The 13,883-nt window shown below is 33.8% G+C and overlaps 1 protein-coding gene across 1 annotated transcript in view; it reads left to right on the top strand.

Annotated features, from left to right (window-relative positions):
- LOC121325718 (poly(ADP-ribose) glycohydrolase-like) overlaps positions 1-13,883 on the top strand; it is a 59,105-nt gene that overhangs the window by 27,329 nt on the left and 17,893 nt on the right. The window contains exons 11-14 of the mRNA XM_041268609.1: positions 5,149-5,228; positions 5,737-5,797; positions 6,998-7,073; positions 12,288-12,435. Of these exons, the coding sequence (XP_041124543.1) occupies positions 5,149-5,228; positions 5,737-5,797; positions 6,998-7,073; positions 12,288-12,435 (365 nt within the window). The remainder of the gene's footprint in view (positions 1-5,148; positions 5,229-5,736; positions 5,798-6,997; positions 7,074-12,287; positions 12,436-13,883) is intronic.

Here is a 13,883-nt window from a genome sequence, read left to right as displayed (position 1 = left end):
GCAAAAAAAATAGTAGCAAGCCTAGTTATGTCTAATGGTAACTACATGTAATGCAAGTAAAATCATGACAAAGCAGTGAGTCACTAATAAAACCCACTGGATACACTATTCAGTATGTCAAATGCTTGAAAATGCAGACATACAAAGATACCACACTAACAAAATGTGCCCTGATATTCCAGCATTTGGACATATTCTTATCAGGTGTGCCCTGTAAAATATGTATAACCAGTTAAGGTGACACAAAAGTGGAATTTTTTTATTTGTTTGTTTTTTTTGTTGTTGTTTTTTTCATGGTGTACAGTAGGAATCATGGAAAAAATAGAATTAGGTTCCAAGTTAAAATGTACAGGCTAAGCTTTTCAAGAATTTATAGTGGAATACCAGTGACACAACATGCAATGTAAAATGTAATATATAATATGATGTGAATATAGGCTGGGCTTGTCGTTTCTCGTATCTGTCCGCCTGATTTAAAATGAATTTGCTGTAATGATTTTTGTTTTCACTTGGATTGCAAAGAGGTTTATATGTCTTGTCACTAGGCAAGCTATATATAGTTAATCAGGCATAGCAGTTTTATTTTATGCCCCCTCATAAAAACCTCAGAAACTCACTGACAGAATTAAAGTGGCCTTGAGTGGCTGTGGTAATTAAAATGTCACACTGTGCAGTGGAATTAGACTGAAGAATCACTGTTTAAGAGTAAAGTGGAGGTGGAGCCACTGTATATGGATAATGTTAGGTTGTTAATTTCCATGTTTGGGTAGACAAATCTTCCTAGTCGCTTACACCATTGCAGTATGAACCGGGCTTTAGCTTTCATCCTTAACTCACTTCTTATAAAACGTCATCTAGTTGACCCCCAGGTGGCTTCTATGAAGCAGTCAACAAATATTGTTTTCTGACATAAATTGACACATTTTCTCTTTCAGCAGTGAAGGCAAGTGCATAAAGAGAAGATGTAGATACAAACATACAAGATTTTCTAAAAGGCATCAGTAAATCCCATTAGCAATCACTCTTTAAGATTCAAGTTTAATAAAGGATTCTGGCATCTCCATATGCCTTTAATATCATCCCATTTCACAATTTGTTTTTGTAGATTTGTACCAGACTGTGTTTTTTTTTAATTATTATTATTTGTTTGAACCTTCAGGCTTATGCTTCCTAAAAGCTCTCTCCTATTTGTAATTGCATGGAAAGGTCAACTCAATTCCACATTTATTAGTTTCCAGTACATTTTTTCAAAGACCCTTTCGCAGATCATCAATACAATCTCAGTGATACATTTACACACAAATACACACAAGTGTTTAGTGGGTGGTTGATTGGTGTCGCATAGATGTTATTTGTAGTGGGTAGGGGTAATGTGAGAAGCTGTAATTGTATTGGATATATAGATGTACAGTAGTTCAGTAATCTTGTTGTCTATCTTCAGTTTGGTAGGTTTCTGTTTTGTGCTTGGTAGAGGATCAAGGTATCCCCTAATACTGCAGTTCAGTAAATTTAGTTCAGTTCTGAAAAGTAAGTGTAAACAGCACTTTAAACTGATAAGAAGCCGACTGACTTTAAGCCTGCATGAGGTAGACTTGAAATTGTAAACGCAGTATAAGAGATCAAATGTACTGCAAAAGAAATTAATTAAATACAGTACACCCTCGCTATAACAGCCTTCATTATAACGAACCTTCGGCTATAACGAACCTGGCCTTTGGACCCCAATAAAAAAGATTATATAAACCCATACTGCCAACATCCCGGTGTATATGCACGAGATGCTACCTCCACAGTGAAGTCAGCTTTGTTTGTTTAATAAAAAGCTTACGCTGTGTAACTCTGCATCCGAAATGGAAATAATTTTATGCTGCAACAAAGGTGGAAACAATATTGATTGTTTGAAAAAAGCAGTAACGCAGGCATATCTCTGTTGTGAATATAAGTTGTCAAAAAGCACTCTGTTTTTGAGCTTGTTGAGCAACCGTGCGGCAAAGCAAAATTGATTAAAGAAAAAAACGACAACAAAAAAACTTGAGGATCTGATGAACTTTTCATGTCAGGTTGATTTGGAATAAAAGCTCAGTTTGGGATTCTTGCATGTTGTATTAAGATTTTGTGCACTTTGAAATGATTTGTGTCAGATTTGATTTTGAATAAAAGCTTCAATTCGAGATTTTTGCTTTTTGTACTGCCTTTTAATTCTTTAATGAATATGATAAAGCAAAGGCAGAATACTACTTGAAATTAACAGATACATGCAATTCTACTTTTATTCACAATCTCATCTTATTAACTTACTCCAACAGTTTGTCGTTTATTTTTATTTTCCTTGCGCTGTAATAAACCCCTCGATATAACAAACAAAAGGCTTGGACCCCAACAGATTTGTTATGGCATGGGTGTACTGTATCTATACACACAGTATATAGCTGCAAACAAAAGTATTGTAACCATTGGGGATATTTTAATTACATTCATGGACCTTCATCCATGTCTGTTTTACATGTGCTGTACAGTAACTACTTCTTAATTTGTAAAGACATTCTTCAGCACAATTTATGGAAATGTAGGTTATAGCAGTCTACTTTTTATAATGCTTAATGTTTTTTTTATCAAGGTTTTTACGAAATCATGGCACCTAACACTGCCACAATGAATGCACAGGGTTAACATCATATTTAATATATTTTATAAGAAATTGCATTTCTGCTCACAATTGGTTTAAGGGATTTCTTTAGTATAACAAAGCTTCTGCTGTGATTGTGCATCACTGTCTGCATCCAGTGTGATTTTCCTAATGCAATACAGGATTTGATTACCATTGATTCTGGAGCAGGACTTTTACAGTGAGGAGTCAGTGGTCCTCTGTGAGCATTTAATTATGCTTCCTTTCTAAAATCTGAGAATAGAAAAATGTTCAACTGGCATTTTGACATCATGCATAGACATTCTGGTTAAAAGTATTAAAACCCTGTAGTTAAGTGCACTTTTTAAAATGAGTCTAACTGTTGGAAAGAGGCTACTGAGTTTTGTGCCAGATTTATAGTTCCCACTAATTTAAATTAATGTGTATCAATTGAATTAACAATTTGGCTGGGTACCGTCCTTGCATTATGTGAACTGCTTCAGTTTGTGGGGTGCTGTTTTGGCAATCCTGTTGCTCAACCTTCTGTGAAGCGTTAGGAGTAAATAACAAATAATTTAAAAAATAAATAAATTGCATGTAAAGTGAATATACTAAAGTATTTTCTGAAGTGTATTCATTAGAGGCAGTTGGATCCTTGATGCTAACTACAGAATATGTACAGCAAAATGTTGCATTATATAGCGTAAACTGCATGGCTGCGTCAGTGTTTGGTTAAATGTAATGAATCACAGCTGTAACATGCATTTATTTATTTACATGCTGCTTTTAGATGGTTACTTTCTATGTCTTTGTCTGTCAAAACTCTTCCAAGTATAAAACTAGTGTGTGTGTGTGTGTGTGTATGTATGTATGTGTATATATATATATATATATATATATATATATATATATATATATATAACATTGTGTTTTGTTATTGGTGCTATCTGTTATAGTGTTTTGCAGAAACAGCCAATAGAATACATCATCATGTCCTGTCTGTATTCTAATATTAGAAATTAAGAAATTATTGTTGTTTCTATAAATGTTCAGATAGATTAAATAATTAATCGGTGATGCGCTGTGCCAATTCCTTAAATTATTTCATCAAGTTTGCTGTCAAAAAAAAAAAAAAAAAGAGCAAAACAAATCTCATCTCTCATCTCAAGGTTTAATTCTCATTTCATTCTACATGTACGAAATGTGTTTTATGTTTGTGTCTCTTGGATTAATATGGTCTCACAAGCCCTAAGAAACAAAATGTAAAAAATCTGAGCTTTTTGAAAGGGATATAATTTAAGTACAGTATACTCTTGCTGCTCTGTAACATGCACCATACTGAAAATGTCTTGTCTACTTTGTTTATGTTTATGATACTTACTCCATCAAAAAATGAACCCTTTGAAAAATGATATACACAACATTGAAATATGGTTTGTACTGATGCTATCAGAATGCAGTTCATTGAGATAGTGTGATTAAGACTATGGTTCAGATTGTGTAACGGGTTTGGATTAGCAAAAGTGTACTTTGTGTAAAGGATATTTTCAACTTTTCCAAGGAGGTAGAAATGCCAACCTTTTGAATTCTGTTTTAGTATGGTGTTTTATAATCCCCTTGGACATGTAATTTTTTTTTCTTTTCTAAAAAGCTTATATATCCTAAAGGCTATCTTGTGTCAAAGGAGTGCATAGCATAGCTGAACAAGGATTTATTGCATGGACTTGTTAAAAAAAACAAAAAAACAAAATGACAAAAGAGTTGCATGTAGGAATTGACTTTAATAAGTTAGATATATTGCCTGAAGGGCTTTTAGTGCATCAGGCTTCATTTAGTGATTCCTGTTATTATTTTTTTTTTAAGATATTAATATGTGAGAGTAGTCGCTTGTGAGTCAGACAGAATAGAGCTGTCCAGCTACCTTGCAAAAACTGACAGCCTGAGGCCCTAAATGGTTCAGCCCCTTAAAAGTAAAAATAGATGTGTATCATTGTTATACTGGCTTTTGTAGCGGGGGGAAAAAAGGAAACAACTTTCACCTCAGGAGGTACTTTTTTTTTTTTTTTAGAGTGGACCTCCACACATCGCTAATGTTCCTTAAGGGAATGAAAGCTTTTTTTCTCATTTTTTCATTTTTTTTTTTTCATTTTGTTTATGTAAGTGGTGTGCGATATCAGCATTTCAGTGAAAGGCCTCAGGGAATCTGTTTGTTACAATAAGAGACTTATATAAAAGAGGGTGATACTGGTTTAAATGAGGAGTAAACAAAAAAGGGAAGAAGAATTCATATCAAACTGTGACAGCTTGACAATATATACTGAGCAGTGAAGCTGTTCTTTAAAACTAAAATTATTTTCAAAACGACATGTTTGGTTTTTTTTGGGTTTTTTGGTAAATATATAACATCAGATAGTAATACTCATACATGGTTCAGGTATTCACGGCTTGCTATCCTGCAGTATTAAACAGTCCAAGTCAAATCGTAGGGTTACATTTTAATTTAATATCTTCCTTTGTTTCAGATTATTTGAAGGGTCATCACCAAGTAAGATTGAAAAGCTCAAGACTCTTCTTTGTTATTTTAGAAGAGTCACAGAAAAAAGTAGGTACCTATATGGCTTTATTATTTTGACACAGTAGTTACCCCTACCAAGATGGAATAAAGGGGTCAGCCATGCAGAGATGTGATATCCACAAAATATGTAAATTAAGGCACACATGTTGAGATGAACTAGGCAGTGCAGTTTGTTTGTAACACTCGTGTTTAGATTATCTTTTTCTACATTTCAATTTGAATGTGTATTTACCACCATGACCATTAGGGAGTTATCAAGCCAAGTTTGGATAAACAAACAAAAAAAAAAATGTAATGAGTTAATCAGAGTAAAATAGTTTGTTAAAAAAACAAAACACGGCAAATAATAATTTAGTTTTTAACATTGTTAAATGTTTCACCACATAAATGATTAATGAAATTTGGCATTATCTGAAACGACTTGAAAGGCAACAGTATCCATATAGATAATAACATACATGTAATAATATCACACTGGTTTATTTGGCAATGTTCAGTACAAATGATTTCAGTTTACGTGTTCTCCTTGTTTTAGAACCTACAGGCCTGGTTACATTTACAAGGCAAAGTTTGTCCTCCTTTCCAGATTGGCAAAGGTAATATTTTTCCCTTGTTCTTTCTGTCATCATGTTCTTTGAGTCGTACAGTTTTACATGATATATATATATATATATATATATATATTGTATATATATATATATATATAATATATATATATATAATGTTATCTCACAATATTTCTTACAGATATGAGTGTACACTTGCTTGTAAACAAAATAACACTTTAAAAACACATGGTTTAGGGGCTTTATTTTCAGATAAGTTAAGGTCTTTATTTTAGAACAGCAACAACATTTTACACTTTCCCAAAATATTACACATTGGACATTTGGATTTCCTGTAACTTGACAAGCCCTTGTTTGTTATTTTCAAAATGAACTGACAGGTATATGGTTGAAATCAAAGCAAGCATCAAATAAACTGAGTAGATTACAAGAGATTGCTTTCTTCAATCGGCCACTGCAAATTCTTCTAACTGTACCATAGTTAATGGTTGGTAAATGGAAGCCGAACCCTGAAGGCATATAACTAAAGTTATTTTGAAGGCAATCCAATCGAAAGGAGTGTGTGTGAACAAGAGGCAGAGAGCTGACATGGCATTCTGTTGCCCAGTGGCGGGCTGAATGTATTTTTTTAATTTTTTTTCAGTCTGCCTGATGAAGAACAAGATTGATTTTGAAAGTTGCAAAGAGTTGCAAAGGGGGGAAAAAACCCTGCTTGAATCTGCAGAATGACCTGCAGGCAAACATGTAGCAGAAAGTGCAGGCTATTAAAAAGTAATCCAGTGCTGAAAGCAGTACAGCATGAACAAAGTTAAAGTTAAACTATAAAAGAGGTGGAGATAGAACTCCCATTGCATAGCAATTTGAGCTATTCCAGATTTTACTATGAGCGTTACGCTCTGTGTAAAGATAATAACAGTTTGGTTGTGTATGTGGGGGGTGGGGTTACTGACATGTTTATCAATCAAGAGCCAATTGGCAAACTACAAGAAGCTGTGAAGTTACTGTGGAACGAGAACTACTTGTGAAAAATATATCAAATAGTAATGTAACAGTTATAATTGGCACAGAAATGCTATATAACAGATTACATTTTGTGAATGGATTTGAAGTTACTAAAACACAAAAATGACCTAATTACATACAAAAAGGTCGGCTAATGTAGGACAAATTTGGAAAAGGTGTAATGTTAATACCCTGTTTCAATAGTGCTAATACCGCTCTTACTTGCAGCTCTACAAATCAACTTACCAGGCTTCACATCACATGTGAAGGTACTATTGAGGATCAGGGACATGGGATGCTACAGGTAAGAGGTTTTTATTGTTTCAGAAAATTACAAAGCTCGAAGAACTTGTCAATTCTATGTCTTCCTGAAATGAGCATATTAAATCATTGATATCTTTAACAGTTCTACCTAAAGCATCAGTTTCTTATGAGCATCGGGTGTTTTTATATAAAGCAAAACATCAGAGCACTTTGATGTATTCTAAATCATTTAATAAAAATGACAGAAAATCATAGATATGTCTATGAAAAGGTATGTTTTGTATATGTGGCTGTTTGTCACCAGGGGTTATTAAAACTTACATAAAAAAATAAAAATAAAAAATCACCAAAAACAGTAAATGATTGCAAGTGTACGTACAGATATTTGATAAAAGAAATTTGACCTCTAAACTATTGGTGATACTAGAAAAACAATAGGAAAATCCAATTTGAATGCTTTCTGTTTAAAATAATGAAGACAAGTTATATGAACTTTATAATGTATACCTGTTTCAGTCTGCATTTTATAATCTCTATATGGTTAAACAGTGAGGATCAAAGGTCTTTGCATCCTTCTGAATTACCTGAGAGATTTCCTAGACCTGAACTGAGATTTGATACACATATATGGCTGCAAACAGGGATGGTAATCAGGAACTCTAAATTCAAAACATTAATATTAAAATACATCTCAACTTTCAATGCTCATATTTAGCAAACCCCTTAATTAGATTGACACATGTGTATTTCATTTTATTGCAATGCAAAGGGGGCTAATCTGTGTTCTAAGATGGTGTTTGTGATAACCACACTCCTTTCATTCATGGTTTTTATGTACTGTATACAAAAGAGTTGTTTTGCTTTCCTTGCTTTTCAGCGTAGCAGCAAGATGCTGTTTTCCTTGGGGAGACAAAGGTGTGGGTTATTGGCTTAGTACATGAATATCTGCTTTTTGAGATACAATATTTAAGCCGTTCCTTACTTTATTCAGTATATGGTGTTTAGCTGAAAATTGACTTCCAAAATGGGCACCCTGGGTGCATTGCACTTCTTTTGGGAATTTAGCTACCATGTTTCTGTGCCAAAGCATGTGTCAGCTTGAGCAGCCCCTCTCCACTGTGGATCTCTTTCCTTTCATCTTTTGTTTGCCTCTTGTTACTAAAATTTGACAGTTGATCGGTACACATGACCAACTCTAGGCACCCTTTGAGTCAGAAACTGATTGTTGGTATGACTAATGCTATGGTTTCATTGGACATGCTGACAGTTTGTCATTGGGCTTGAAATGCCCAATAGTTGAGCGACCAGTTCAACTGGCAGACTGCCATTTGATGCTGTATTTTCTTCTAACAGAGGAGTCATCAGGCTACTGAGCCAAAACTGACAAGCTAGAGACCTGGGTATTCTGAGAACATTTGCAGCAGTTTTGTTTAGAGTTAACTATTTGTACCCTTGTCTTGAAAGAGGATGTTTTGGGTTATGTGATTTCCCTAGAAGCCAGAAATAAAAGCTACCACTTTAGAGCACAAACAACATTTCAAACTGAAAAATTGGCAGGCTGTGTGTTTTTAAACCTTTAATCAGTTGTTTGAAACTTTTAATCCATGCTGTTTGACTGTTAACTACCTATTCTTAGACTAGTTCCCAGTAACACATCTTTATCTATTATTAGGACGTACGATCTAATAACATTTTAGGTTTGAAAGTTCACAATTTTTTTTTCGGCACTATACATGTATTGTGATACTTATCGTATCACGATACATACAGTAGTTTGATAATTGTCTACCACGAATTATAGATATATGTGTTATAGTGCTTTAAACTTTATTACAGGACATCTACCCTTTGCTAGGACAGAGATTTGTTTAGATTGCTCTGACCTAAGGTGATATTTTAGGAGAAAATGGAAAGCTACTTGGTCTCTAACCTTATTTGCCTATAACATTCTGTAACATTCTGTATTAAAAATATAGGGTTTCTAAATTAAATAAATCATTTACCAGCAGACTGCATTAAAGGCCAGGCCTTAGGGAATGAAGATGGAAAAAGAGTGCTCCTTTAGAAGAAAGGCGGCATTATAATCCTTAAAAAAATTTACAATATGCTTCCAATAAAATAGCAGTGATGCATTTACTGGGGGGAATAAGTTATGTTCCAGAAGCAATATGAATTAGTGGCACTGTACATGAAAATGCAGGTGGACTTTGGGGGGGGTGGGGGGGACTACTTAAGACACTGACCCTCAGGCCTCTCTATTTTCCTCATCATTTTAGCATGCTTGAAGGAACTGCAAAGGTAGTTGTCGGAGAAGGTAGTAGAGTCCAGAACATGTCTCTATATTCACAGCATAGTACACTATTCTTTAGTATGACAGGATTGAGATTGACATCTATTTCCTGACGGCAATACTTTACAGTTTATTTCAGTTTGTTTCTGTTAACTCATTTCAGCAGTTGGAGGGGAGACAAAGTTGCACCATATTACAAGATTATAAGTTCAGACTAATTTGGGTGAAGATCTTTTAAATAGAATATTTCGCACCAAGTAATGCATTCTAGCAATACCTGTGCTGAGCGAAATATTGCTTCTCAGTGTAAAGCTAAATATGTTTAAGAAATGATTTCCTGAAATGTATTCGTGTTATTTAAAACTATATATATATATATATATATATATATATATATATATATATATATATATATATATATATATATATATATATATATATATATGTGGGGTTATTGATTTTCGTCATTACGTTGCATCAGTCAGGATACTCGAGAAAGACAAACAACATGGCGGGTAGCGAGTGTGATGACAGAAAAGTACAGCCTTGGGACTCTGAGGAAGTGCAGGTTCTAGTTTCTCTATGGGCAGATTGAAGTGTTCAGGAAGACAAAGTTTATGCCAGAATTTCTGACGATTTGAACAAAGGGTACAGTACATTTAACTCGCACACAAATACACATTAATAACAATAATTAATAACAACTGTCTTTTGCTGCGTGTGACGTCAGTAGCACGGCTCGCCTCTGCAGTGGAAAAACAACCCAGGCTCACCTTAACCGCACTCTGAGGGCCCGGTACGGCCCTGACGCGGCTTGGTTGTACAGTGGAAAAGAAGCATCATTTATCACGGATGCAGTCAAAGATGTCCCCTTCCTTTCCTAATTGTTTCCTTTCCAACTTCCTCATGCAAGAGGTTAAAAATTAAAGAAGGAATTATTTTGAAAACAGAGGTCATGCTTGTGGGTTCACAGCACCGCACCAATTAAAAAAATGTTGATTTTATGTAAAATAGATCTTAGCAGCCTTTCCTCAGAACTAAAACTTGAAGCAAGAAATTTGGGGGTCATTTTTGATCCTGTTCTATCATTTGAGTCCCATATTAGGGAAATTACTAAAGCGTCTTTTTATTATTTGAGAAATATAGCTAAACTTAGATCTATTTTTTTCTGTATCTGATGCTGACAGCCTAATGCATGCCTTTGTTTAATCAAGAATGGCATTCCAAAGTATTTGGAATCTCGGTTGCAGTTAATTCAGAATGCTGCTGCAAGAATTCTAACTAAAACCAGAAAAGGTGAACATATTACTCCTGTCTTGGCCTCCTTACACTGGCATTCTGTGCAGTTTCAAATTGATTTTAAGATTGTGTTTTTAACTTATAAAGCCTTTAATAGATTAGCACCCAGTTATTTACAAGAACTGCTGAAACAATACATTCCTAAACACAATGCAGGGCTCTTGGTTATTCCAAGGGTAAATACTAATAGTATGAGAGGAAGGGAGTTTTCTTATAAGGCTCCTACATTATGAAACTCGGCCTTTTTTTGTTAGAGAAGCTAAGAGTCTTGCTGTTTTTAAGTGAAGATTGTAGACTTATTTATATACACAAGCCTTTTTATTTTAGTCTTTTTTATTGTTGATATCTATTATTATTATTATTATTATTATTATTATTATTATTATTATTATTATAAAAATACATGATTGGAAATGTTTACTTTTATTTTTTTATTTTGTGTGTGTGTGTGTGTGTGTGTGTGTGTGTGTATATATATATATATATATATATATATATATATATATATATATATATATATATATATATATATAATCTTAGATCTCACAATGCAGGTGTGTGTGTGTGATCAAACAAACAATAAGAGTTTAGTCATTAATCAATGTGTATTATACCAGCTATGTTTGCAACAAAGAAATCAATTGAATTAAATGGCTCAATTTATCATAAACTATCCGTGATTGTTCAGGGATGTTTTGCTTAAGGTCTTTTGGTCCATCGTCTTGACTTGGTGATAAGTCTAGTCTCTAGTCTCAAAGATGTTAACTTGGTGCAGTGTGTACATTGTTGGGATAAGTGCTAAGTTGGGATAAGTTGGGATATACAGAGTAGTATCTTGCTAATATTTGATTAATTAGTCACTGCTAAAGCTTGAGTGTTTAGATCGTAATGTTATATACAATGTTTCTTTTTATAATTGGCACTTGTCTTGGGTGGCCTATTTAATTTTACAATTAATTAAATTAACTGGACATGCTGTGGTTGTGACATAATGAGGTATAAGTTCAAAGCATTTTCTTCTATTTTAGAGTAGTTTAAGTTTTATGTTTATAAATGAAATGTTCTTAATGAAAATAATCTTTATTCTGAGTGAAATGAGAAGATAATTATATAAACAATTAAGGCTAATTTGCTTTTACGTATTTGCTTAATTAGTGTTTTATTGTGCGTGATTTTCATATTTTGGGGTGTTGAGTGGTTTAAAATAAATGTACTGTGAAATTAGCATGCCAACCTCTTCTCCAGCTGTCCTTGAAAGCATAGGTAGAATTGCTTTTTTTTATTATTGATAACTCCTCTGTGGTTCACAATAAATGCACAAACTTTATGTTCTACTTTTTAAATTGCTGTTTTATAGATGGTTAGCTGAATGCAAAATCTCAGAACTTTGCAGAAAGAGAATGTTTCAATTTAAAGCTATGAGTTAATAAAATACCTTTAAGCCAAATAGAAGTGAATAGCTTGCATATTGTTGAATACTTTAGAAATAACTGTGCATGTTACTCTCCCTGGTTTTGGTAAAAAACTTCCAATATCCTTCTGTGTTGAATATACTGTAGCATTCACTCTTGCATGCCTCATTCCTGTAACAGTAAATTAACCAATTTGTGTATCCTTTGTTCTGCTATTTTTTCTAAAATGGGTTCCACTTTATCTTGGTTTCAGGTGGACTTTGCGAACCGATTTGTTGGCGGTGGCGTCATAGGGTCGGGTCTGGTACAAGAAGAGATCCGATTCCTCATTAACCCAGAACTCATCGTCTCTCGGCTTTTCACCGAAGCACTGGAACAGAACGAAAGCCTTATTATCACAGGTCAGCTTTTACTGTTGTTTCACATTATGGTACTGGAATTCCCTGTCTCTTGTTAATCATGAGAGACACAGAACATATGTTTCAATCACTGGTAGACAACTGTAAAACTTCAGCAGGTAATGTCAGTAAGAATGAGGCATTACATATATTGATTTATAGATAAATATGCTCCAGTTACTTTAGTTATTAGATCTTATATGGTCCAGAAAATTAAAGTTCACAAAAAAAAGTTCATCCAGTTAGGCTTTACAGTAAAGCCTAACTCATTGGGATCAGAGGGTGTTCGGATAATCAGATTGTTTGGATAATCAAATTACAACTTTGAAATTGTTTATATGACTTCCTCAATAAGGAAACATCATAAAAATCTGTAATCCAGCCCCTTTACCTGTAGAGCTAGGATTTCCTCAACTTTCTTCTCCTGGGGCAGGGTTTCATTTAGGGGATATTAGTAAAATAAGCATAGTCTGCAGATCTCAAGAAATATATGTTTAGAAAATGGGAACATTTAATAGCAATATGAATAAAGCAAATGAACCACATGAAAAATAAACAATTAAAAATCAGTTTTAGTACAAATTAAACTGATCATGTTCACCACAACTAGTACAAATACAATTGTCAAGCACCCTTTATTAATATTTGGTCAAATTTAATTGTTAAGTGCAGTTGACAAAACATAGTTAAAGTCTATAAAATCTTAAATTAGATATATTTTCCTATTGCTACATTTGATCACCTGGTGGCACTATGTGCTAGGCTCCAGTCCTAATCAAACAAACCCTAGTTTAGCAGAGTCCATTATAAGGTTGATTTGTTAATGTCCATGTGTGAAGACCAAAAAAAAAAAAAAATTATTTTAACATCTAATTAACTTTAACCTCAAGTGAAAGAAGCAAAACTGAATTACCCCTGTAATAATGGATCATGGTTCCCAGAGCTTTCCTTTGAAGAAGTAACAATAATTTAGCTGACATGAAAATTGATTGTTTGTTCTGTGGTGCTCACAGCAGGCCCTTCAATTGCAGACATGCTATTTTAAACCTCAAGAAACAAGCTCAGCAAGACCCTTGCAAATACGTGCTGCAATCACTCTGCATTAGGGGATGTGTCCTCTCCTTCTGCTTGTTCAGATGGGTTCCTGAAATTCGCCCCATTAACCTGATTAACGTAACTTATTGAATGTTCCATCTGATTACTGTGGTCTGGTTGTAATCACTGGCCAAATACTGTATAAAACAGTAAACAGACCACTGTTGAGAATACGGCACAAACAGTGAGTACACTAATATATATATAGATATATATATATATATATATATATATATATATATATATATAGTGAATACAAGAAATATCAAAACAATTGGAATTATGTTGCAAAATATATCAGTGCATGTGGACAACACAAGGTACAGCAAAGGTAAAATAAAGTGTTTCTTGTAACA

The sequence above is a fragment of the Polyodon spathula genome, chromosome 13 (assembly GCF_017654505.1).
Source record: "Polyodon spathula isolate WHYD16114869_AA chromosome 13, ASM1765450v1, whole genome shotgun sequence".
NCBI classification, from domain to species: domain Eukaryota; kingdom Metazoa; phylum Chordata; class Actinopteri; order Acipenseriformes; family Polyodontidae; genus Polyodon; species Polyodon spathula.
This window is presented reverse-complemented; position numbering and strand designations above follow the sequence as displayed.